General features: G+C 52.0%; 9 protein-coding genes across 9 annotated transcripts; 5 read left to right on the top strand and 4 right to left on the bottom strand.

Moving 5' to 3' along the window:
- N7458_008819 (DUF2461 domain-containing protein) lies at nucleotides 1-2,851 on the bottom strand (the record flags this gene model as incomplete). Its single annotated transcript, XM_056912201.1, has 6 exons — nucleotides 1-219; nucleotides 1,280-1,482; nucleotides 1,646-1,716; nucleotides 1,775-1,794; nucleotides 1,941-1,994; nucleotides 2,069-2,851. 6 exons carry the CDS (start codon nucleotides 2,849-2,851, stop codon nucleotides 1-3), a joined length of 1,350 nt encoding a protein of 449 aa, XP_056761050.1.
- A 2,067-nt stretch (nucleotides 2,852-4,918) lies between these two features.
- N7458_008818 (uncharacterized protein) lies at nucleotides 4,919-7,387 on the bottom strand (the record flags this gene model as incomplete). The annotated part of the gene is made up of 6 exons (XM_056912200.1): nucleotides 4,919-5,524; nucleotides 5,591-5,902; nucleotides 5,986-6,048; nucleotides 6,111-6,539; nucleotides 6,597-7,189; nucleotides 7,255-7,387. 6 exons carry the CDS (start codon nucleotides 7,385-7,387, stop codon nucleotides 4,919-4,921), a joined length of 2,136 nt encoding a protein of 711 aa, XP_056761049.1.
- Nucleotides 7,388-8,039: 652 nt separating this feature from the next.
- On the bottom strand, nucleotides 8,040-9,186 carry N7458_008817 (actin-related protein 2/3 complex subunit 4 family protein; the record flags this gene model as incomplete). The annotated part of the gene is made up of 11 exons (XM_056912199.1): nucleotides 8,040-8,048; nucleotides 8,100-8,144; nucleotides 8,202-8,221; nucleotides 8,293-8,315; nucleotides 8,382-8,464; nucleotides 8,595-8,636; nucleotides 8,692-8,783; nucleotides 8,840-8,937; nucleotides 8,991-9,024; nucleotides 9,074-9,134; nucleotides 9,184-9,186. 11 exons carry the CDS (start codon nucleotides 9,184-9,186, stop codon nucleotides 8,040-8,042), a joined length of 510 nt encoding a protein of 169 aa, XP_056761048.1.
- A 341-nt stretch (nucleotides 9,187-9,527) lies between these two features.
- Nucleotides 9,528-11,416, top strand: N7458_008816 (ubiquitin-specific protease UBP6; the record flags this gene model as incomplete). Its single annotated transcript, XM_056912198.1, has 3 exons — nucleotides 9,528-9,543; nucleotides 9,603-11,291; nucleotides 11,352-11,416. The coding sequence occupies 3 exons, from the start codon at nucleotides 9,528-9,530 to the stop codon at nucleotides 11,414-11,416; spliced, it is 1,770 nt and encodes a 589-aa protein (XP_056761047.1).
- Nucleotides 11,417-11,765: 349 nt separating this feature from the next.
- N7458_008815 (PaaI family thioesterase) lies at nucleotides 11,766-12,739 on the top strand (the record flags this gene model as incomplete). Its single annotated transcript, XM_056912197.1, has 2 exons — nucleotides 11,766-12,203; nucleotides 12,362-12,739. 2 exons carry the CDS (start codon nucleotides 11,766-11,768, stop codon nucleotides 12,737-12,739), a joined length of 816 nt encoding a protein of 271 aa, XP_056761046.1.
- A 1,203-nt stretch (nucleotides 12,740-13,942) lies between these two features.
- N7458_008814 (putative MFS drug efflux pump) lies at nucleotides 13,943-16,029 on the top strand (the record flags this gene model as incomplete). The annotated part of the gene is made up of 5 exons (XM_056912196.1): nucleotides 13,943-14,083; nucleotides 14,391-14,502; nucleotides 14,602-14,981; nucleotides 15,054-15,426; nucleotides 15,488-16,029. The coding sequence occupies 5 exons, from the start codon at nucleotides 13,943-13,945 to the stop codon at nucleotides 16,027-16,029; spliced, it is 1,548 nt and encodes a 515-aa protein (XP_056761045.1).
- Nucleotides 16,030-16,334: 305 nt separating this feature from the next.
- Nucleotides 16,335-19,001, top strand: N7458_008813 (ribonuclease P/MRP protein subunit POP1; the record flags this gene model as incomplete). Its single annotated transcript, XM_056912195.1, has 2 exons — nucleotides 16,335-16,670; nucleotides 16,737-19,001. 2 exons carry the CDS (start codon nucleotides 16,335-16,337, stop codon nucleotides 18,999-19,001), a joined length of 2,601 nt encoding a protein of 866 aa, XP_056761044.1.
- Nucleotides 19,002-19,267: 266 nt separating this feature from the next.
- On the bottom strand, nucleotides 19,268-20,191 carry N7458_008812 (Mic19 family protein; the record flags this gene model as incomplete). The annotated part of the gene is made up of 3 exons (XM_056912194.1): nucleotides 19,268-19,813; nucleotides 19,892-19,949; nucleotides 20,133-20,191. 3 exons carry the CDS (start codon nucleotides 20,189-20,191, stop codon nucleotides 19,268-19,270), a joined length of 663 nt encoding a protein of 220 aa, XP_056761043.1.
- Nucleotides 20,192-20,917: 726 nt separating this feature from the next.
- Nucleotides 20,918-23,272, top strand: N7458_008811 (putative dynamin GTPase; the record flags this gene model as incomplete). Its single annotated transcript, XM_056912193.1, has 4 exons — nucleotides 20,918-22,393; nucleotides 22,441-22,800; nucleotides 22,881-23,000; nucleotides 23,051-23,272. 4 exons carry the CDS (start codon nucleotides 20,918-20,920, stop codon nucleotides 23,270-23,272), a joined length of 2,178 nt encoding a protein of 725 aa, XP_056761042.1.
- Nucleotides 23,273-24,371: the final 1,099 nt, after the last annotated feature.

Here is a 24,371-nt window from a genome sequence, read left to right as displayed (position 1 = left end):
TCAAGAGAGGGGAAACAGAGAAGAGGGGGGTTTCGGCGTGATGGGAATTGAGTTGGGTTTGGGCCGGTGTACACTTACGAAGGGCTCCATGACTTCAACCAGCGCGACGATCCGGTCCTGCGCATCCGCAGCCAGCATTTCTGCGTCCGAGACGGGCCGTCCGAGAGTGAAGCTGCGTAGTCGGAGCAATTGGATGTTGTCGTTGTCGGCATCGTAGCCCTAGAAGGTCATATCATGCTTTGTGTTAGTCTCGTGTATATTCCATAACAGCTTTTATTTTGTTGTAATTTTCCCGCAATTCGCCGTCCTTTCTCTCCTTTTTTTTTTTTTTTTTTGCAAGGCAAGAATAATTCCGGGCCTCATTGTTTTGGAGAAAGAGGGGGGCGCATCTCTTCCCAAAGTTGTTAAAGTGGTTGAGGCCCGTGGAGCCTGGCGCCGCAGTGAACCATGGAACCAGACGAGACGGCGCGAAAAAGCACCGTCCAACACGACTTTGAGCCAACAAGGGCGGACTGGACGCTGGGTGTCTTAGCTAGTAGCTGATGGCCAGTGGCTACCCCCTGGGTCCTAATTCTGCCCATCATCCCCCCAGAGCTCAAAGACCGAGACCGCGTTCCCTGCTACGCCTGGCTCTCGGAGAAATAGGTGACCTTCGGTTCCAGTCTCAGAGCCCATCGCCAGGCTGCCCAAACACGGGATGCCTATCCCGCGGACACGCGTGCGCTAGTCTCGTGTTTTCCGCCACTGTGTGAACCAGCCAGACGGACGAGAATGATGAGCAATGGATTTCAATTGCTAAGATCATCCGTCGTGGTTGCTGGTTGCTGGTTGCTGGGCTGACCGGGCAGGTTGTGATTCGTCCAGTCCCATATGATACTGCATGGGCGGCGACCTAACCTGGGACGCGGCAAGCACAAACTGGCCAGACGCCTCTCCAACGGGCCTCGAGCAGTTCCTCCATCCCCTGGTCAAAGCAATTAAAGCATTATTGCTTTGCGGAAGTTGCTATTCCCAGTCCAAGATGGATGCAGAAACCATTAGGATGTGTGGTGTCGGTCGGGGGTGGACGATGCCCTCGATCGCACGGCGACCACCCAACCACCTTCCCAAGCCTCGTCTCTCGGCCTCTTCTATAGAGTAGAACCCGAGATCATCAAATTCCAAAACGAATGAAGATGCTGATGATAAAACCAAGCATATTCATGATGACGATGACCACATTCCCATAGCCAGGAGAAGGAGACAACTAAAACAAGAAACAGATTGACTATTAACGTACCTTTGGCTTGGTTTTCAGGGCCGATTCCTTATTGGCATGAGCCAAAGCTTTCACGACCGCTTCGTCGTCATCGGACGCTCCGTTCAGAAAATCGCGGCGCAAGGCCGGCGCCCGGAGAACCGCCTTCCATTGATCTGCATTCTCGTCGATGTCCTCTCGAAGTGTCGCCAATTGATCAGCCTCTGGGTGCCAGAGGCCGCAGCCTATACATCACGAAGTCGCACGAGTCAGGGTGAACACTACGAAAACCAGAAGAGGGGCAATGGTAGGGACGGAAGAAAAGACAACGTTCTGGGTGAAGCACAGGGAAAGGAGCAAAAAGCCCTGGGACGAAGCGAGAGACATGCGAGATAATAAGAGACTCACCGACAAAACAAGCACCAGGTTGGAAATGGACATAGTACGCTGCATAAGGGCCCTTCTTGCCAGTACGGGACCTTTGTGTTGATGAGTGATTTCATTCCCTCTTTTCCTCTTGCGGGCAATAGCACTTACCACGCAGCCGAGAAATGAATCTATTCGTCCGTCAGCAGGGGCTCGCGCACGCCGCTAATGAGCATCACAGTAACACAAGCCTCTCCCCCGCCACGTCACCCGTATCACCTGCCCGGGCAGGGATAGTCTGGCGGAAGGAGATCCGATCATGCAAGCGAGAACATACCTTGTACGGAAGTGGATTCTTACTAAAGCGAATATCGCGGTGGATACGAAATACCTGGACAACATACATTGGTCAGAGACACGCGCAGGAGAGGAAGAAAAAGCCGCTGTATGATTTGCTAGACGCACCAGATCTTTGACCGGCAGTTCAGGAATAGTACTATCCTTCTCCGCGATCTTCGTGGTCAAAGTCTCAACGAAGGTCTCAAAGTCCTTCTTTGCCGCGCGGTAATCAGGGTCGTGCGCTGTGGGTGGAACCGTCAGCATGATCTTGTCTGGCAATCGCGCTCTGGCGAGCAAGCGCTTGGCGATGCAGTGGTGATGGCTTGCCTTGGCCTTACCTTTGAACCATTCGCGATCGTTGTTCTTCGCCAAATCCTGCAGGAACAGCTTGGTGTTGGGATGCAGCCTTTCATCCCGGTATGGCACGTTGCCGGGATCTCGCGCCTTGGGCTTGGGGATAAACACCTCCTTTCCGGGTCCCAAGCCCGTTCGCACGCCCTCGCGCCAGAGCTCTTTACCCTTGAGAAGCTCCTTATCCGTCGTGGCCGTGCGTGCCCGCCTACCCTTTGGATGAGACTTCTTCGAGTCTTCCTCGCTTTCGCTAGGCTCGTCTGGCACCGAGTCGTGCTCTGACGACACATCGAAGGCCTTGTCTTCTTCATACGCGGAGTCCGATTCGTCTCCACCGGACTCGCTAGACGGCGAACTAGGTTCCTCGGAGCTCTCGGGTTCAAAGTACTTGCTCTTCTTTGCCGTGGACTTAACCGGTTTTCCCGGCAAGGAGGCGTTGGACTTGACCCTCTTGATCTCGGGCTGCGAAGTAGACAACCTAGTTGAGGCGCGTCGCTTTGGCGCCGCCTCAGGCGCTTGCGGCGAGGCCGGAGCGGCCCGCGACGATCCTCGTGGCATGGCTAGGTTCCAGTAGAATCTAATTGATTGAATTGATGGGATTGGCTAGATGCAATTGAATTCTCGGTTGAGATGCGCTGTCTTCGTTGCTGGCCAGTCCTCAGGCGGGGATTGTGTTGTCGAATGGTTGTCCAAGTAGGTAGTGGCAGCTTTGTTTGTCCCGCCAAATTTTCAAATTGTTCTTTGACGACACCCTCAATCTGCGAAGACCAGGAATAAGCGCCTCGGCACACCCCAATTTGCGAATGAACTGTGGGGAGACTGCAAGATCGTAGATTCAAATCTTAGCAATCTTAGCGCCCGTGCAGAACTTCCGACTTAAAGAAAAACGAAAAGGCAAAGTTCTCCACGAGCAAAGGGGCCGCACGCATGCCTATTAAAACCGGCTTTCGGTGTTTCTTACTGCGTAAAATACGAGCCGCGAGGGTGCCTGTTCGATTGTTAGTATGGATTTACCCTCCTTTCGTACTGTAAATTTGCTCCGCCTGTTTTAGCGGTCCCAAACCTTCTTTTTCTTCTCGCTTTTCTGTCCGGCTTTTTTTGCTGACAGCCGAATTTCGACGATCGCCGATATTGAACCGTCTCTGACGCAATCCCGTCATAGTCTCCATTTCAAGCTGCAGCGAGGGGCATTCCAAAGGTATTATACACTTCTCGATCCCCCGGGTTGATGACCTGAAAAGATTGCACGTTCCAAAGATGCTCCAAATCCACCCCATCGCGATGGTCTTTGAGGTCCAGTTGATCATGATCAGAAAGGTCTGTCTGTCGCAGACATTGAGTATGTAACTTGGTAGAGGATGAACGCCGACATGTCCAGGACCTTTCGGTGTCTCCCACTTAGTATCTATGCATCGTCGCGTCTCATCTCGACAAATAGACAAAGCATAGCTCAAAAGACACACGAAAACCTCCGTAACAGCACAGCCATGAGAGTTGTAGGCGCGCCTCGCACCACCAGGGAAATCAGAGCCACCGGATGACTAAATATTGGACGACCGCGATTCGAAACTCAGAAATAATGATCTTGATCTGGATTATGCAAAGGCTCGTTAGTTTATCATCTGGTGCTGCAGTCAAGAGAAAATGTTTGAGTCCAAAATGGTCATTCTCACGAGCACCATTTGAACAAACTTGAGCATTCCAGCAAAGACACCCCCGCAGTTCTAGAAGTTGGCATCTGGTCACCCACGATACTGTTGGCCATCCGTATTGGATGGCCCAATAGCGAATCCCTCTCAATCGTCCAGATTTTTTGAGTAGGAAATGTCTAGACTCCCAGTGTGGCGACTTAGGACAGAAGAGGGAGGGTTCAAAGGAGAGAAAAGAACAAGCTCTCTATTTGAGAGAATTGATGGGGCAATGTGGTCAGACAAAAGACTCAATATGGAAAACTCTTTGAAACCAGCTGATAAACATTCAAGTCTACAAGAGCGGCTGATGCAGCCGCGTTTGATGCGCATCTGGCCACTGCATGAAGTATAGAGTACAGCATCTGCATGCCGATCAAATAAAAGATACATCATGTAACCAACCTACACATTTACACAGGACAGAAGCAAAGGCAAATTGCAAATAAATGGTGGTTTAGATGTGGCTAGCTATTCACCCTCTGGGCGGTCCCAAACTGCCTGCCTGTCCGAACCGCAAAGAACAGAAGGAAAAGAAACATGGAAATTATTAGTGGTTTAGATATGGCTGGCTATTCACCCTACCCCGGGTTGGGGTGGTCCCAAACCGCCTGCCTGTCCGAACCACAAATAATAAGAAAGGGGGAAAAAAAAGAAAAGTGGAGAAGGAAAAGAAAAATACTCATGACATGGGAGCAAAAAGAAAAGACGGAGACCACCATAAGAATATCGAAAGAGAGTGGAAACCGCAAGAAACGCCGTATCAGATCAACGCCGGTAGATGGTAGTCATGAAATTCGTGAAAATTCGTCACGTCGTCGCCATATTGGCCGCAATATCATCTTCCACAAGATCTCAAAGGACGGGATCTTTGCTGTTGATCTTGAGACCCAGGTGATGCCGAAGCATACCTGGTCTCCTTCTCCTCATGGGAGGCCTACTGGTTGCGGCGGCCTCCGGAGGAAGAGTCACCACGCCAGGGGCCAGGGCCATGAGGGCCACCAGAGCCACGAGGACCGGGAGGGCCGGGAGGGCCACGGAAAGCGGGAAAACGCCAAGGGATAGGCGCAGGAAGGGGGGCTCGGGCCGGAGCGGGAGCGGGAGCGGGAGCGGGCGCAGGAACGACGGCACCAGCAACGTAAGGGTTGGGCCCCTGGCTAGGCCAGTGGGCCTGGCTACCCTGCCGTTGAGGGTTGCTGGGGGCGCTCTGGCCCGACGGAGGCTGCATCTGGGTGCCCATTTGAGGGACACCACCGGGCTGGGTGTCGACAAATGCCGAACCCGACGGGGAAGGGTTGGAAGCCCCAGGGTGTGGGGCGCGGCGCATGGTCTGCATGGCTCGGTGACCAGAAGAGATCATGCTTCGCAGGAGCCGCATCTCATCACGGATGGCGTCTGCAAACGACTTGTTCACGGCCACCTCCGGGGACCACTCGAACCACCAGTCGCCGTAGGGCCGCTGGTAGCGTGGTTCGAAGCCACGGCGCATCATCCCTTGGGGGATGCTGTTGGCCCCGCTCTGGGAGATGAGCGTGGCATAGAACTGATTATAACGCATTAGTCATTACTCACACAAATGAAAGAAGTTTGTGAAAGCAGTGAGACTTACCTCCAACGCGACGGGGTTGTTCGGACGCAGCCAGGTCAGCGTGTCGAACGGGAAAAAGATCAGGTACCCTGGGTTCATCCGGCGCAGGACTCCTTGGTCTTGGCTGGTCTCTGCAAGGACATACTTCATACGGGGGTTGAATGCAGGACATTCAAGGCCGGCACGAAGGAGCTCAGACACCAGGCGAGTATCCAATCCGACGGTTTGTCCATTGCGCAGGCGACCCACCAAAGCATCGATCATAAGCCTCAGGCTGTCGTAGAGCTTGTTGCGCGCGTGCACGGTGTACAAGTCAGTAGCGAGCCATGGGAACTAGATGTCCAGTTTCAGGAACACAGCAAACAAACAAACGGCCCAGAAGACCAAATAATCAAGAGGCAAATGCAGCTTCTTACCTTCCAGATGGTACTGATGATCGACTCGTAGGTACGCTGGGGGACCTTCACTGCATAGAGGCTCTAAGATTTGGGTTAGTTCTGGGGTCCGTAAACAACACAGATAGGTGACAGGAGGCACATACCCGGTTGGGCTCGCGAGCGTGACGGACCACACAGAAAAGCTCTTCGTCGGTCAGGAATCCGTTAAAACCACTCGACCATGGCTCATCTTGACGCTTGGGCACTTTGTTGGGACGGCCGTTCACCCACTCAATGCACTTGGCGCGAGGAAACAGAGCCTTCATGAGGGCCGCCTGGGTGCTGAGCGAGAGGTCAACATAGCGGTTGCCCATGCGGGGGCCTTGGTTGGCGTCGTGCATTCTCTTGACCCGCTGCACAGCATTCATGGCATCGCTGGTGCTGTTGAACTCCACATAGCAGTCCATGGTCTTGCCAGAGGAACGCTCCATGATGATGTGGACGGCCCACCCCTCAGCCAAGCCAGCATCGCGGCCAAAGAACTGAATCACCTCTTGACGGGTGACAGTGTATGGAATCTGCATCCGAGTATTCTATTGTCAGAGAGAGATAAAACGTCAAAGGAAGGGTAGAACATGAGGTAGACTTACGTTCTCGATGAGAACAACAGCATAGTGAGGACGGAGTTGGATCTCCGCCTCACTGCCAATCGGGCACTCGCTCGGGGTCATGGCCTGGTTGAGCAGACGGGAGTGATACTCCACCATCTGCTGATCGTACTGAGCCTGGATGTCAGGGTTCACCGGTGGGTGATACATGTTGAACGCAGTGTTGATGGCTTCTCCTGCGGCAACGGCGTCGGGGGATGAGTGGTGGTGAAGTGGGAAAGTTTGAGGAAGTGAAGCGAGGTAGTGGGAAACACGGTCTAAAGAAGGAGTAGATTCAAAGTGATGGTCAAGAACGATCAGCTTGATGCGGAAAATCAGATGGCGGAGGGCAAGAGAGGAGATGGTGGGAGAGCAAGTTTGGAGAGGAGGGCAGGAAGCTGGGCGAGGGATGTTGCCTGCTGTGGTTGGGGTCACCACACGATTCTCTTCCTGCATATAAAAGCAGATCAGAGATAGCATCCGACTCTCTTGGCTATCGTTATCGGTACTGCTCCAGTAGGTCGAATCGTCCCAGTAGGTGCAATCGTCCCAGTAGGCGGAAGCTGGCTCAGTTTCTAGTTCCGTGTAGTGAAGCACTGTGAAACAATCTGATATTAGAAGAGTTCAGATGAATAATAATAATTCTCAAAATTCCACCCACCAGCAAGTTCTTGTTCATCATCCAAGCCCAGAGGCTCCACGACACTCTCTCTGCTGAGGCCAGCAATATCAGTGTCTTCCAGGTCGGCAGGCGCACTCTGGGCACGCGCCATGCTCGTTGATTCCACGCTCATCTTGGGGGGTTAGCGAGACGGTTGAAAAGTGCGTGGAGGTTGCGTGGAAAAGAGAGACGTTGTGGTGAGAAAGCAAGGGAGTTGAGAAAGGAAAGTGCGTGGATGTAGCGGGGTGCGTGGAGGTTGAGAAGGATTTGGGGGGCCTTGGGAGCAAACATGGGTCGTGTCACATGCTCCGTGGGAAAAGGAAAATCGGTCGTGGCTGTAACGAGCCCTAAGCAGACTAAAAAGGCAATCACTCGCGGGCAGCCTCGAGAAACTCGCAAAATCGGCTAGGCAACACCCACAACAGAGAGGGCCTACTGTAAATGATTTGCAAGTGGTGTCGAGTCAAATGGTGCTGGGGAATTGTGCTTGTGCCATTGTTGAGCAGCCGAAGGTGACCGGCTGTTGGGAATAAGATGTGCCGAGTCTAGGTGTCCATGCAGTTATTCGAAGTGCCACCGTCATTAGGTCAATTTGAGTACCAGGCTAAATGGAAGGAGATATTAAAGGCGAAGTTCTAACAACAGGTAGAGAGCGAGAATGAATTCGACAACTTTGTATTGCGAGACAGAGCCACCTGCATAGTACAGGAATGGTAGAAGCACAAGGTCATTGTATTCATCGAGTTGCTCTGCAACTACGCGGGTTGGGAGAGATCGCCAAGAATTTAATCAAACTGTATGAATGTAAGCACGAATTCCCGAGGTGACTTCGAAAAGTTCCATACCGGAGTCAAAAAGGATTCAGCCACGAATCGAGCACGGGCGTTCAACTGATATACATTAGTCGATCATGATAGCCCGGGCGCATGTAACAACAAAGAACTTACGAATAGTTTCATCTCAGAAACTGTTTGCAGATTAGAGATAAGCGCTTGTTTCAAGAAATCTGGAAGGTCAGAGTGAGTGAGTACTACTTACTTTCCTTATCAACCTCCTCCATACTATTTTCTCTGTTAGCACTCGAGTCATTTCTTCGCGGTGGACCAGCGACTGTGGTCTGAACTTACAATTGAATGACAAAGTCGACAAGCTTATGCTTCAACATCGCCTCGGTGTGTGCATTGGTGATCAGGAACGAGATGTCATAGCCCTAGGAAATGAGTCAGGGATATGGTGTGAACGTATGGGCAACGAGGGTTGTGTCGAGAACAACCAAGTGTTATCGAGACAATGGGCACAGCATGAGTGCATAGATGGTATGGAATATCGAGGATACGTACGGGCATGGGCTTCCTTCGAAGGATGAAGAATGACTCCGCGCGCTAGTCGATCATGGTAAGCAAAGATCCAGACAAACTGGACATATTGAACTCATACCTGTGTGAGGAAGCGTGTGAACTTGTGAACGAGAATATGTTCAATCTCATCGGCTTGCTTAATTCGGATCGAGAAACGGACGGAGTTGACACCTGGCTGAGTTAGCATATTAAGCGGAGCGTGGTTCGACGAGCATGGATGCACTGACTGGGTTCGATAAGGACCTTCTCATGCTCGTTACGGCTGATTGTGACCGGGTTCAGAATAAGCTCTGGGGAGCTTCCTGCTTCCACTTCCGGGACATTGCTAGGAGGCAAATTAGTTCCCGTGTATGCTCCTCGGGTTCGATGTAATCATACTGGCGCTCGCTCGTTTGGGACGCGAAATTCGAGACTGATTGCGTTAGATCAAACCACACGACACGAATTTAAAGAGATCTTACCTGCCAGAGCAGCCGTGAGACTCACACGGACACACTGCAAATAGGGGCGGAGACTTTGCGACTTTGTCGAGGTTCAGTACTCGGGAACTGTGTTGCGGGATCCAACGTACCATGCTGGGCGGAGATGCGATGGTTCTGGGCCTTAACAGGAACTGAAAAGCAGAATTGAGTAATATTCAAGTCTCTTCAGGAATTGCAAGAGCTGGTCGTTCCAGAAATCCTTTGTTAATCAGTCAACAACGTCAAGCTAGGCGACAGGAGATGGAGGGGCCGTCATGGGCGGAGGTTCCGCGCCCCAGGCCGCAAGGCGGGAAGGCGGTGACGTAGCGTTTGTTTTCTGCCCCACGGCCTTCGAGCACATTCCCCGGAGCTGCAAGCTGTTCAACCCTTTACCAACCATCTCATCACTCGTTGCAGCTTCAAAATCTCTTTCCCTTCGGGCGAAGCAAGTAATATGTCACCCATACCTAGTGAGTGTCAAGAATAGTACCTCGGAAATATCATGTTGCCATGACTAATCACTCTCCAGTTATCGTGAAGCATGCGGGCAAACGCCACGAAGTCGAGCTCGATCCCGAAGCCAACGGCGAAACATTGAAATATCAGCTATTCTCTCTGACTGGCGTTGAGCCTGACCGGCAAAAGGTGTTGGTGAAAGGTGGCCAACTCAAGGATGACACCCCCCTGTCCTCCCTCAAGGCCAAACCAGGGCAAACGTTTATGATGATGGGCACGCCGTCCGGAGCTCAAGGTGCCGCTGATCTCGGCCGTCCTAAGGAGGTTGTGAAGTTCTTGGAGGATATGACAGAGGCTGAGGTTGCACAGCAGGAGGGAGCCACTCCTGCCGGTTTACAAAACCTGGGCAATACGTGCTATTTGAACTCCACTCTACAAACCCTTCGAAGTGTCCCGGAGCTGCAGGAAGAGCTTCAGCGATATCAGTCAAGTGCCGATTCTGGCCGATCGGGCCTTGCAGACCTCAGCAGCTTTGGTCTGGGTGGTTTGGGTGGATCCAGTGATCTGACTGGTTCTCTTCGAGATCTATTCAAGCAAATGTCCGAAACCCAGGAGGGCATTCCGCCTCTCATGTTCGTCAATGCTCTCCGGACTGTCTTTCCCCAGTTTGCTCAAAGAGATCGCAATGGACATGGCTACGCGCAGCAGGATGCCGAAGAAGCGTGGTCGCAGATTGTGAACCAACTGCGCAACAAGCTGACCATCGCCGATGGAAACGAGGATTCCGCATCACGTGTCTCTTTCGTCGACAGGTACATGGCCGGCCGGTTTGACTCGGTTACCGAATGTGACGATCCCACCGCTAAGGAAGCCGGCGAGGAGCCCACCAAGTCCTCCGATGTTTTCTTCAAGTTGGATTGCCACATTGGAAAGGAAACCAACCATCTTCAAGATGGTATCTTGGCAGGATTAGAAGAGCAGATTGAGAAGCAGTCCCCGACACTCGACCGCAACGCTCTTTATACAAAGCGTTCGCGCATCTCTCGCTTGCCAATGTACCTCACCGTCCATTTTGTGCGTTTCTTCTGGAAGCGTGAGACTCAGAAGAAGGCCAAGATCATGCGCAAGGTTACCTTCCCTGCCGAGCTTGATATTGTGGAGTTCTGTACCGAGGAGCTTAGGAAGCAACTCGTGCCTGTCCGCGATAAGGTTCGTGAGATTCGCAAAGACGAGTTGGATGTTGAGCGGTCTCGCAAGCGCCAGAAGCTGAACAATAAGCGGGAGGGGGATCAGAAGCAAGAGGAAGAGGCGGCGGGATCTCAAGCAAGCAAAGAGCCGGTGCAGAAGAAGAAAGAGACTACGGAGACCAAGAGCAAGGCAAACGACAAGGACGGTGACACTGCCATGGAAGAGACCTTCAAAACCGACGCCGAGTACGAGGCCGAAAAGATGGAAGAGATCAAGGCTGCCAAGAAAGAACTCTATGATCTTATCAACCAACACTCCTCTTCAGACAGCGGAAACAACCAGTCTGGTCTGTATGAGCTTCGTGGTGTCATCACCCACCAAGGTGCCAGTGCCGACAGTGGTCACTACACCGCGTACGTGAAAAAGCAGGCACGCAAGTCGAACGGCTCCCAACCCGGCGACAAGCGCCGTGAGGAGGAGGAGGAGGAGGAGGATGACAACAAGTGGTGGTGGTTCAACGACGACAAGGTGACTGAGGTTGACGCTGAGAAGATTGAGACACTCTCCGGTGGTGGTAAGTCTATATTCTACGAACGGCTGTTTGTTCAACAGTGTCGCTAATACATATCCCTAGGCGAGTCCCACTCGGCTCTGATTCTCCTCTACCGCGCCATTGAGCTTCCCACCTTGGAGCAGTGATCAACGCTGATCGTGGTTCTGGACGCTACTACATATTGTTCAAATCTCCTGTTCTGCGACCAAGAAGGAACACCCTGAATTAGATGCATAGAAACGATGACCATGAGTCGACGCGGATATTTATTTTGGAATTATGGATTGGATATCCAATGAAATCTCTCGTTCTAGCTAGTAGCTTTTTCACTTTCTTTCATATGTCCCTGCAGTAGTTAGTCTACTAGTGTCCCGTAACCCAAGCTGAAATGTCTCTCGGAGTATTGTATCACGTGATACGGGCCTCGGTCTGCTCATAAACTCCTATCCACTTTGGCTTCATCTCCTTCTCCAGCGGGCTGGCAATGTGATCGCAATGTATTCTCGCAGGGTTTTACAGCTACCATTCTGGGCGAATGCATCACGACTGCATGTCACCTCCAGATTCCCTCTTGCGTCAAGGGTCTCGACCCGAAACATCACCAATACTGCCGCATCCCAGAACACCTCGGCTCAAGCGTCGCGCTGGACGCGCCGACTAATCTACGCTACAATCTTCGGAACTCTTGGGGTCAGTGTGGGAAAATGGATGGATAAGAAGGTTGCTGCGCCACCAATTCCGGGAACACCAGAGGACAAGCTGCAGTTACAGGACATTCAGCACGTCTTCGACACTGGGCTCCCGATAGTGCAAAGGCTGCGGGCGGATCCCGATTTCGTGGAAATGGGCGTCTACGAGAACTATTCGGAAGAGAGCAAGACCCATCGACTGACTTCGGGTGCTCTGGGTGGGAGCAGGGGCTTTGGATTACAGGTGAGTGGCTCTTGACATTCTGGGCCTGCATCTCTCGGCGGGTGCACTGAGCTCCTTGTCGCAGTTGTGTACAGGGGGCGAACCCAGCAACTGCCGAGCTGTGGAAGTGCCGAACCTCGGGATCCCGCTCAGTTCTGACCGAGAGCGTACTCGAATAGAGAGCGTTTTGGAATGAAAAGGAGCACCAGCTCGTTAGCGTGGTGTTTATGGGATCTGGCATCGAAGGATGGCCAACCGTTGTGCACGGCGGCGCTCTTGGCACTATAATCGACGAGAATCTCGGTCGCGCAGCTATTCGCCATTTCCCTGCACGGACGGGGATGACTGCGAACCTCAATATCGACTATCGCGCCCTGGTGTACTCGGACAACTTCTACTCCATCCACTCGACCTTGAGCCCAGAGCAGAGCACGGACAGCAAGGCGTACGTCAGGTGCGAGATTCGCGATATGACGGGGCGTGTTTGTGTCGAGGCAAATGGTCTCTTTGTTGTCCCGAAGAAGCTAAAGCTTGTGAAGCTGGGCGACCGATTCTGATCCCAAGTTTTTTGCATCACGAACCCATGGGTGTGTGAGTAGGTGTGTGGTAATCCGCAATCAAATCGCCCGCCCACGTCTGATGACTCGACGAGTCAGTTCGTCTAATTTGGCCACTTTGTCTAGCCGATCTTGTGGGGACCAGTTTACTCGCAAGTATGACTGTAATAGACTCGTCAGCCACTTGGACCCGCTTTATCTTTGCTCTGTATGCGCCTAACAGAGAAGGAGCAGCTTGCGAGACTTCAGGGGGAGTAGTTCAGAGCTGAACCATGTACAATAGAGTTACAACTTTCTTTGTCTCATCCCGCCAAGGCCAGCCGCAGGATGCCAATTATCGCGCTGCCTAGGTACTTTTCTTTTTCTGTTATTTCTTCTTTCATGTACAAATGTTCTTTTTCCATAATTATCTCTGACGGCTAATTCCCAAAACCGAGCTAGTCCAGACTCGAAGACTGTCGTCTCCAGCTTGCAGCAGTGGGCCACCAACCAGCACAGACCCTGTGCGACCGAGTGACCACTGAGCTCGCTCAGTAACGGAAGTGCGAGAAGTTACAGGTTGACTATGGGTTAACTAGGTTATTACAGTTTCGGGGCTGCAGCCCATTGCGGTACTGCGTCCGCAAGTCAATCCACGTCCAGCCAAGTCGATGATGACCGTCCACCTTCTCCACGTTTTCCCCCGCATTTTCCCTCCTGCCACGGCCCAACTCGCCCCCTCCCAAAGGCCAAAGGCCCTCAGGACAAACTCCGTCAAGTCCAAGAAATTCCAAGAAACGCCCAAGCAATGCTAAGCGTACCTCGGTATTTTCTGGATTTTGAGCTGGCCACCCCGGCTATCGCTTATACGCTCTCCAACTGAACTCTGGCCACCCTTTGCTACACCCACCCACCTTCGACTGATTGGCCAGGTTGCCTGCGGACTGCTCCGACCCAGATAGCAGTGGACCCCCCTAGTACACTACCGTTCCGGCGCGACGCGGTGCGATCGCAACGTTTCATGCCAGGAGACTCATTGTCGCTTTGACAAAGATATATCTGCTCGTCTTCCCCACTCAAGTGGAGTGGTCTGTCAGATCTTTATGCTGGGAATTGGCATCTCCCTTTGCTAAGGTTCCTTTTTTTGTTCTTCGTCTTCTTGCCACCTGCGGCACTTCTTTCAATTCGGAGCATTGTACTGCTGCTGTACCTTACTTGCCCATTATGACTGGGTCGATTGACGTCCAGACTCCGGCGCAGGGCGATGAGAAGGCCGTCATGCAGCATCAGGAGCATATTCACAAAAGGGACGCTGATGGTAGCTCCAATGAGGCGGGGCTTCACGAGTCCGAGAAGAACATTCCGGTAAGGATTCGGCAGGCCAGGATTAAGGTGCCAATCATCCTCACAGCGATATCTAGATGACCTTCCGTCGTTTCATGGGTTTCACGGCCATGGCCTTCCTGTGGACTGGCAGCCAGATCCCTGTTTATCTGTTTGGTATGGCTTATCCCCTGTCTAGTCATTCTAAAGGCAGCCACTGACAATCCCAACAGGTGGTATTCCTCCCTATATCTATGGATCTATTGGTGGAGCGGACCGTTGGATCTGGTTTGTGAGTAGACCTTACTGTTAACCTGCAACCCATACGCTAATCCTGGTGGTGCAACAGGTCCTTGGAAACCTGCTCGCTCTCGCGGGTGTTTGTCCATTCGTCGGATCTCTTTCAGACTTGATCGGTCGTCGCTATGTCGCCATTCTGGGTGCTTCCCTCATCTGTCTCGGTATGATCGTGAGCAGCACTGCTAATACTATGAATACCTTCATTGGTTGGTGATACTTAATGCCGTAGTTTTGTTTCACATACTGACTGAATCGTCCAGCTGGTATGTCCATTGCCGGTGCTGGCGCTGGTGTCAACGAACTGACTGCGCTGGCCGCAACCTCGGAGATGGCGCCGACCCGCAAGCGTGGTGTTTACGTTGCTGTGCTGATCTTCACCATTGTGCCCTTCTGCCCGTCCGTGCTGTGGGCTCAGCTCATTGCCGCTCACAGCAACTGGCGCTACGTCGGTGCATTCTGCGGTGCCTGGAACGGCTTCGGTCTCTTGATCACCGTTCTCTTCTACAAGCCTCCTCCTCGAGTCAACTCGCTTGGCCTGAGTCGAAAGGAAATTATTAGTCGCATTGACTTTGTTGGTGGCTTCTTGAGTATCACTGGTCTTATCTTGTTCATGGCCGGTATGCAGTGGGGTGGTTATATGGTATGTTTGATTTCCCGAGTCCACATTGCTTCTTCTCGCCGTTCTAACGCATTTTGTCTTATCTCTCTACAGTACCCCTGGAGCTCTGCTCACGTCCTTGCTCCACTTATCCTCGGCTTCGTTATGTTGATTGCCTTTGCCTTCTGGGAGATCTATGGTGCTAAATACCCAATCTTCCCGACACGTCTGAAGCAGGAGCCTCGCACCTTGGGTCTGACCCTGGTCATCACCTTCATCTCGGGAGCCAACTTTTTCTCTGTGCTCATGTTCTGGCCCACTGAATCTTTCAACGTGTACGGACATGATCCGGTTGGTGTCGGTATTCGCAGTCTTCCTGTTGGCTTCGGTATCTTGGCTGGTGCCTGTATCGTGCTGGTCCTGCTTAGTGTGTTCCGAGGACATAATAAGGAGCTCCTGATTGTGAGCAGCGTTCTTATGACTGCCGGTAAGTGATCTGTTGAGCATCCGCAAGATAACTTATTGGAGCGCGCTAATTAGTCATATAGGCTGTGGTGCTCTTGCGATCGGTCGTGTTGACAACATGCACCAATTGTGGGGACTTCTCGTCCTTGCTGGCCTCGGAATCGGTGGAATCGTCGTTCCTGCATCGATTATCACCACCATTATTTGCCCCGACGATCTGATTGCCACCATTTCCGCCCTCACCCTATCTATCCGTGTGGTGGGTGGCAGTGTCGGCTACACCATCTACTACAACGTCTTCATCAACAAATTTATTCCGGCCGCGACGTACTATATCGGTGGTGTGATGACGACCGAGCTCAACATCACCAGCGTCGAGGCTATCACCGAAGCCATCGAGCTCACCGGTGCTTCTCTGTTGACCGAGTTGCAGAAGATTCCTGGCATTGCTGGCAACGAAACCGCTTATGAGATGGTTGTCGGGGCCGGTCAGATCGCTTACGCCGAGGCCTACAAATGGGTGTACTATGTCAGTATTGCGTTTGGTGCTGTTTCGATCCTGGCTGCTTGCTTCTTGGGCGACATCACCAAGTACATGGATGACCATGTGGCTGTCGTGATGTAAGTGATGGATGTATATCTTTCTCGAGATTGTGTATAACGTAGTTTGATGACGGTATTGGAATTTGATGATAACTTGAAAATTCTGATACGATCAATGAATAATTATGCCTTTTTCCTCTTTCCCTCCAAGTTAAAGGAACAAAAATCCATCAAGTACCTGCCCCGAGCTAGGACTAAATCGGTGATGTAAACTAAGTGGCACTCTTCCGTGGGGTCGCCGATCACCTGGAATGACGCGCCAAGCCCGGCAACTTTTTTATCGCTTGACACTACTCGCTCAACATTGGAACCTCGACAGGTCCCACCATGGCTTCCAATCCCGCAAAAAGGAAGCCATTTGGCGCCTCTGGATCCCATGGTGCGACCGGAGCTGCTCGAAAGCGTGCGAAAACCTTTGACGCACGTACTCTAGCTGTGCAGTCCACCGACGCCGCCCTCTCTGCAACAGGCGAGCTCGATGTCGCTGCATACGCCGCCGCGCGAGCGTTCGAGATCCAGGCCTTGGAGGATGGCATGCAGCGGTCGAAAAATGCGCTGACGACGCGCGCGTTTCAGAAAGTGCCACGCTCACTGCGACGTCGGACGGCGAGTCACAATGTGAAACGAGTCCCGCGAAGGTTGCGGGCGCGGGCAAAGCGAGAGGTACGGTCCTCTCCAGTGTTGGATCACAATTAAATTTCATGGATAGCTGACGAACCCAAATGGTAGATGGTCGAGGACAATACCCCCACGGTCACTGCACGGCGCCGCAAATCAAGCCAGATTATGCGTATCCGCCTCGAAGCCGCTCGACGCCTACAAAACCTCAATGCCAAATCGAAGAACCGACGATTAGCAGCAAGAACCAAGCGAGACAATGAGAACAAAGCTACCGCCAAGGAAGAAGGCAGCCATACGTTCAACATTGCGCCCCGAGTGCCCAAAATCAAAAAGGGCAAGCTCTCACGCCCGCCCCCAGCAGACGCGAAGTACCGCAAGCGCCAGCGATGCAAGAATTGGCTCCCAACGCACATGTTCCATGCGAAGCGAGCTCATATGGCTACCACTAAGGATCCGATCTGGCGCTTCGCAATTCCTCTTTCACCTACCGAGAAGAGTTATCGGCCAACACATCGAGCTCGTGGTGCCCGTGGTGCTGTGGCGTGGGATATGAGCTATATGTCTACCGTGCAGCTAGAAGGGACAGAAGCCTGCATCGAAGCCGTGCTGCGTGGGATTGGTGTCAATAGCGACGAGGCATGGGGTGCGAAGGGCAAGAAGTGGAGGGCTGGAACGCGGTCTTTGCAAGCTTGGGCATTTGAGAAGCAACAGCCCGCCAGACCCATTGCGCCTATTACGCTGATTTGGTGTGTGCAGCCCAAGGTTGAGGATGTTGAAATGGTCGACGCAGACAAAGCTTCTGCTACCTTGAAGAAACCGCGACGAAAACTCTTTATCCGGGTCCACCCGTCTGCATTCCTGCAGTTATGGACAGATTTGCTTGAGATTTCCAAGCGACAGAACCCGCCGGTTATGGTTGAGGACCTACGGTTTGAGATTGGTAGCATTGAAATCACTGGTCCAGGGTCTACTGAGGCCCTTTTGGCTACACTGCAGCCTGTCATAGGCCCGGATGGTCTAACAGCACAGAGCCCCGAGGCTACCTGGCTATCCTTACTCGGCGTATCTAATCCATCATCACTGCCACGGAATGCTCTTTTGTCGTTCTCTGTTTCTGATCCACGTCTCCAATTTCCACCGCGCAGCCTTAAAGTTCCGGACAACGAATCGCACATGAATGATTTGGCTGTCTTGCTCTCTACTTGGTCACCCGACCAAACGCAAGGCACATCTTCTCTTTTCGACCGCCCAAGTCGCCTCGCGGCTATTCGACAGCTACCAAGCCAAAAGGCGATAAACCGCCGCCGTGCACTCGCCGGTCCAGGCAAATACCCTGCTGCACAATCTACCGACCCGCAAATCCCTGTCATGATATTTACCAGTCGACCACAGGCCCGGTCAAAACGGAACACTGCGCCAGGATCCTGGACAGTACTTCTCCCGTGGAAATGTGTGGTTCCGGTATGGTATTCACTCATGTTCTATCCACTCTCAAGCGGTGGAAATCCACGTTTTGGTGGCTTGAAGGAGCAACAACAGCTTGCTTTCGAGGCGGGCGAGGGATGGTTCCCCGGCGATTTCCCTGGTACCCGAGCAGGCTGGGAGTGGAGCCAACGCGAGGCCGAGAAATCTCGACGCCAGTGGGAGCGACGACCCAAAGGGCGCCGAGTCGAGTTTGACAGTCTCGTTTTGGGCGATGGTCATCCCAAGGGAGAGATTGGCTATGGCTGGACGTGTGACTGGCAGAGACTCGTTAACGGCCCGCCGAAGGATCCAATCAGCCAGGATGCTGCTAAAAAGGACGCCGATACGACCGATTCCACGACACCCCCATCCAACATCCACAATATCCGTTATCCATTGAGTGAAACAAATCTGCTCCTCAACAAGCTCAACAAAACTCCAATTGATCCGTATGCCCTCGCTACAATCCACCTTACTCTCTCCAGTCGTGGCACTCCCACTCCTTCTGCACGCATCTATCGCCTTCCGACAAATCCAGTCCTGCGGCAAAAGTGGCTCGATCTTGCTTCCCCATCCAACAAGAAGAGTAATGGACGGCAAGTCGTTCACATAGCAAGATCTACTCTCTCTAGTGAGGAAGCGCAACGCCAGCTCGCTGATGCACTGGCTAGCACTGCGATCCCCGAAGATCCTGGATCTGAACATCTGGAAGTGCCCCCTGAAGATGATCTCATTGGCTTTGTGACGACGGGAAACTTCAATCTTTCCGAGGGTAAGGGCACAGGAGTTGGTTCAGTTCTACTGTCCAAGGTGTTGCTACCTAATTTTAAACCATCCGAGAGGAAGATGTGCATTGTTAGGACGGCGGGAGAGAAGTTTGGACGGTTGGGAGTGTGGGAGCTCGTGTGATAGGATCGTTGATGTTTTGATACCCTTTAACGTGGTTGCACTCGATACTTGATGAGATATGAACGCCCATGAATAAGGCACACCTATACTTCATAGATATCATGTGTAATAGAGGGTTCATGTAGGATCAATTCTATCCCATGCAATATCATGGCAACTAAACCAAAAGAAGAAAAAGCACTTTCTATACATACAGTACAGCATCCACGGTCGAGACAGTGTCAAGAAGGCTTCCCATCAAGCCCGCGGTATCATCTGCCGCTAATTTAACCCACAATGCGATCCACAAAGGCAGCCTCCATCTTCGCAACCTCTTTCTTAAACGCCTCCACCTCTTTCCAGCAATCCAATGGCCGCCGGTCATTCAACCGCAGACAACTAACAACATTAGCCTTGGCCTTCTCAACACCCTCATCCAATTCAACCAACTTCCTCCGTCCATCCAGACGGCTGCGCAGCACGTCAATCTCGCTCATAACCGAGACCCGCGAGATCTCGCGGTTGACAACGGGCTGCTGCTGTGCGACGGGTTCCTGGGGCGCGGCGAAAACAGGCGCCGGCTCGTACTCGCGGCCAGCGAAGGGGATCCGCGGGGCGTCCAGGTTGAGAGAGGCGACTGGGTAGCCGGAGGGGGAGGCGGCGACGGGTGCGGTGGCGGCGCTCACGGGGATGGAGCCGGTGTCCTTGACTTCGGCGAGGCGCTTCTCGATCTCGGCGAGGGTTTGCTGCTCGCGCTCGCGGAGGCGTTGGAGTTCTTGGGCGACGCGGTTTTGGATCTCGAGTTCGAGGGCCTTAGCGCGGGAGGAGTCCGTCTGTTATGTAGATGTGTATGAGTATGAGTGGTTTTGGGATTGGAGGTCGTATAATGTGTTGTGAGGGATTCGACTGACCTCGGAGGTGGACTGGAGGGCTTCAACTAGGTTGGAGGAGAATTGGACGGGGGAGTTGCTGCGCGAGGGTGCATGTTAGCGGATTCTGGTATCCAATTATATCTTATTTGACTGCGCTCAGCGATTCTAATCGCTGAACGTTACAGCAATTGCGCTTGATCGATCCGGTCTCGTGGTTCCGGTTCCCGCCATAAACCATTCGGCATCGCGATGGCGGTTCAACGTCGGGGAGTCAATTTACCTGGAGAAGACATGTTGGGAGTTACCCCCAGCCTCAGGCTTGGAACTGCCAGCACCCATTGTTCCGATTGGAAGGTGTAAATGCCGTCAAGTCAGTCAAGAGAAGGGCGGTTGTGAGAGACGCCCCAGTTCACCCGAAGCTCCGATACTTCGGTCACGTGTGCTTTGGTTAGTCATCCCCCCAGTTGCCTCCTCTGGTTAAGGTACCAGTACCAGTGGAATATGAATTGTGTTAGTGCGGGAATTAGGTCTGGTAAAAATATAAATAGTCACTGCATTCAGATTCAAAAATGCTTCCGATGGGGTTTTTATGCTTGGATGTTGTCAATATAGGACATCACTTTTCTGTATAGTATAGCGAAACAGGGTCCTTCAAGGAACCTCAAGTCGTTTTATGTTGCTGGCGCGCAAAGATCGATTGGCAATCAATTTGCGACTGCACCCTCAGCCTTCTTAATTGATCAAAGCCACAATGATCATCTTGCTTGCAAATTCTTTGCATGATGAAGGAACCGAAATATATGGCATTTTGGAGGTGCTGGACAGGTGTCAAACAATATGGGACTTACCCGAATGGGAAAGCACCGCTGTTTTCTTGTTTGCTAGACATTGATGAAACTCAAACAGAAAGAAAGAAAGAAAGAAAAGGAGCAAATATAATTTATCGTATCAGAACAGAATCTACTTCCTTGCAAAATCTTCCTCTTGACACTTTTCGCCGTGTAACTTGTCTCCATTTGCTTGTCAATTCCTGCAACCAACTTCTGACTCTTCCACATAGACGACATGGAGCATTTGAATCTTCCCCACGAGGGCCATAGAAAATCTGACATCCTTCACATTTACGAAATTGGCGGCGGACTAGCTTCTGGCAAGACTTCCCAAAGACTCAATCAAATCGATGATGTTCGAGCTCTCGGAGTTGGCGACCACATTGCATTGCCACAGCTCGCGGTATGTGGTGATCAGTCTGCAGGGAAGAGCTCCATTCTTGAAGGTATCAGCGGATGTCCATTCCCCCGACAAGATGGCCTTTGCACACGTTTCCCTACAGAGATTATACTTCGTCACAACACCTCCACTAGCAGAAAAGCAGTCAGTCTCATACCATCTCCCTCTCGTACCCCTCAAGAAAGAGAGCAGTTCGCGGCCTTTAGCCGCGAGTTTGAGAGCTTTGACGAGCTGCCTGATATCATTCAAGAAGCCTCTCGTTTGATGGGGGTGCGATCTAGTGAATTACCCGATGCCCCTTCCTTCGCCACGGATGTCCTTCGACTGGAAGTGATCGGTGATACTGGGCTACACCTGACATTTGTGGATCTCCCTGGCCTGATATCTGTCTCGGAAAATCCACAAGACATTGACATGGTGCGGAGCCTGGCTGACTCCTATCTTGAGAGCTCGCGCACCATTATCCTCGCCGTCATACCAGCTACCAGCGATGCCGAGACGCAGACCATCATACAACGAGCGCGTCATTTTGACAAGGAGGGAATTAGAACAATTGGAATTATTACGAAGCCCGATCTCATCAACAAGGGAACAGAGGAACGCGTTGCACGCCTGGCGAAGAACCTGGATCGGACTAGGCTACACCACGGCTTCTTTCTCATGAAGAATCCGTCACCAACAGAATTGGAGGGGGGTCTCACTTTCCGGCAGCGTGTTCAAGCCGAATTGGATTTCTTCTCGAGCGCACCTTGGAAGGCTCAAGCTCCTGATAAATCAAGAGTTGGCATCGAGAACCTTCGTCTTTTTTTGCAAGAACTCCTTGACACTCACATCGAGCGAGAGCTCCCGAAGGTGCGAGAAGAGATGTATCGTCTTATTGAAGAGGTTTGCAGGGAGATCGCCCTTTTGGGACCCGAGAGATCGCGGCCAACCCAGATCCGTATGTTCCTCACTCGTGTCAGTACTGAGTTTCAGTCAGTTGTCAAAAATGGACTCGAGGGAAATCACGATGTCCGTGATGGAACACATTCTCCAAAGAGAGATGTGAACACACATGTTCGTCTTCGTGCAGCAGTTCATATCGAAAACGAAAAGTTCGCCGACTTCATGAGGCTGCACGGTCAGAAGCGTAAGGTTGTCAATAAAACAGACGAAGGGGACTCCCCTACTGGCTCGACAAATGACCCTACAAATGATTCCACTGGTGATGCTGCAGGAGACGCTGGCGATTCCGCTGGCAAATCGGCTGAAGCAACCGAAGGTGAAGAGCTCTTGGTCACAGAAGCGGAGATGTTAGCTTGGGTCAAGCAGGTATGTCTATAAATCGTAATTCGAATTGCCATGGCTAACAGAAAAAGATGTACCTTGAAACGAGAGGTCGAGAATTGCCAGGAAACTACAATCATTCCCTGTTGCAGAGACTGTTTCACGCTCAGTCTGCTTCATGGAGTAAAATTTCTCGATCCCACGTTGACAGCATCGTGGTCCTGGTACCTGAATATCTGAGTTCGGTTTTGAAATCGATCCTGAAGGACGTCACGGTTCGTAACAAGCTGTGGAAGAACGTGAAGACTGCTCTCGACAAAAACGTTAAAGAGTCTCAAAAAGAACTTGTTAAACTACTGCAGGATGAGAAAGGTCATCCAATCACGTACAACCACTACTACACCGACAACATCCAGAAGGCGCGACATGAGAATGCGAAATTCACGTGGCGTGTGATATCCTAACTACGCCCCGTTGGTATAAGCCTTGAAAGCACCGTGAAAAATGTGATAAACCCAGATTCGTACGGCAGGTCGAATCTCAGTGTGTACGACGTCAGCAGACTGATTGGTTCGCTACAAATCGTGTCGAGGTCAACATGGTAGACCGTTCTTGCTCCGAGGCGTTGATAGATCTCAATGCCTACTACAAGGTAACCCAGCCGCGTTCTGATATTGCCAATCAAACTCATCACCCATTTAGGTCGCCATGAAAACCTTTGTGGACAATGTATGCCGCCAAGTTATTGAAAGACATGTTCTCGCCCCTTTGCCGGGTGTGTTTGACCCAAATGTTGTCAGCGGTTACTCAGATGAGGACTTGTTGCGCTTGGCCGCGGAGTCCTCGCAGACTAGCCGTCGTCGTGTGGAGGCTCTGAAGCTGCAAAAGACATTGAAGCAGTGTCTCCAGGAGCTTTCACTGTGAAGACAATGGGATTGTGCAGAATGTCTTTTTTGCGTGGCCACCTTTTCCAAGCCTTGCCGAACCCCTGGGGTGAATGGACAACTTTGTTTCTTTGCTGTTTGATCAATGTCCTAAATTGTTGCTCTGAAGGAGATTGATAACTTGCTTCTGATGGATCTCTTACGAATGAAATTGACTTGATTTGACTTGGATGGAATCACTGCCCGGAGCGATAGATGTAGCTACCTTACTGGCACTCGAAACGTGGCCATGATAGTCGGAGACACGGTTCCTGCACACGGTTCCACGTGTTGGAGCCGCACCTGCATGGGCTGGCAATGCAGTCTGACGTAATTGTCTCTTTGACGGCCACACTTCTGTATGTACTACTACCGTATGAATTCCACCGCTGGAGAAGATCAACACGGGCTGAAAGCCAAATGCACACCCATGGAATAAACGTTTCCGAAGAACCTTCTGGTCCCAGAACTGAATTCAATAATTGGCCTAGGGTTTCCTCCACTCCCCCACCGTGCGGCAGGCGTTAGTCATGGGAAATGAATAGGCGATCGGGATTCCGAAGACTCGGGCCAGCCGAACCCATTCGGGAGCCGAGTTGGAGGGAAGCCGTGTGGCCCGATGGATCCCGAGGACTGAGACGTGCCCCAGGAACGCCCAACGGGGCGTGTGGGACGGAGAAAGTCAGTCAAAATGACGATGGATGCTGTGTATTGGGGTTCATACACCCTCTTCGGTTCTTGTTCACCCTGATAGGACACTACTATCATGTAGCATGGACGCTCTAGGAGCACTATCCTCCGATCGTGCCCAATAGGACTATCAAAAACACCCTTCGGATGAAATCTCCCTAATATCTCTCTCTCCGCGGCCGGGGTATTCATACTTTTGGTCTGTGCGCTGCATACGACGTTGTGTGTCTTGCGTTGTCTTCTTCGGGCCCTCTGCTTTTTTTCTCCTGGACCGACTGTCGCTATTTTCCCGTCCCCTGTTCCTCACGCCCCAACACCCCGTCTCCTCCGTGTTTCCGTGAGCGCCTAAGCCACTGTTGCTCACCGGTGAAGTCGGGGGAAGACGTGTGCCATGGAGACACTGGAGAGAA

This window comes from Penicillium daleae (genome assembly GCF_028827525.1).
Source record: "Penicillium daleae strain IBT 16125 chromosome Unknown utg000008l_segment0_segment0, whole genome shotgun sequence".
Taxonomy (NCBI): Eukaryota; Fungi; Ascomycota; class Eurotiomycetes; order Eurotiales; family Aspergillaceae; genus Penicillium; species Penicillium daleae.
Note: the sequence above shows the minus strand (reverse complement) of the source record. Positions and strands in the feature narration are given on the sequence as shown.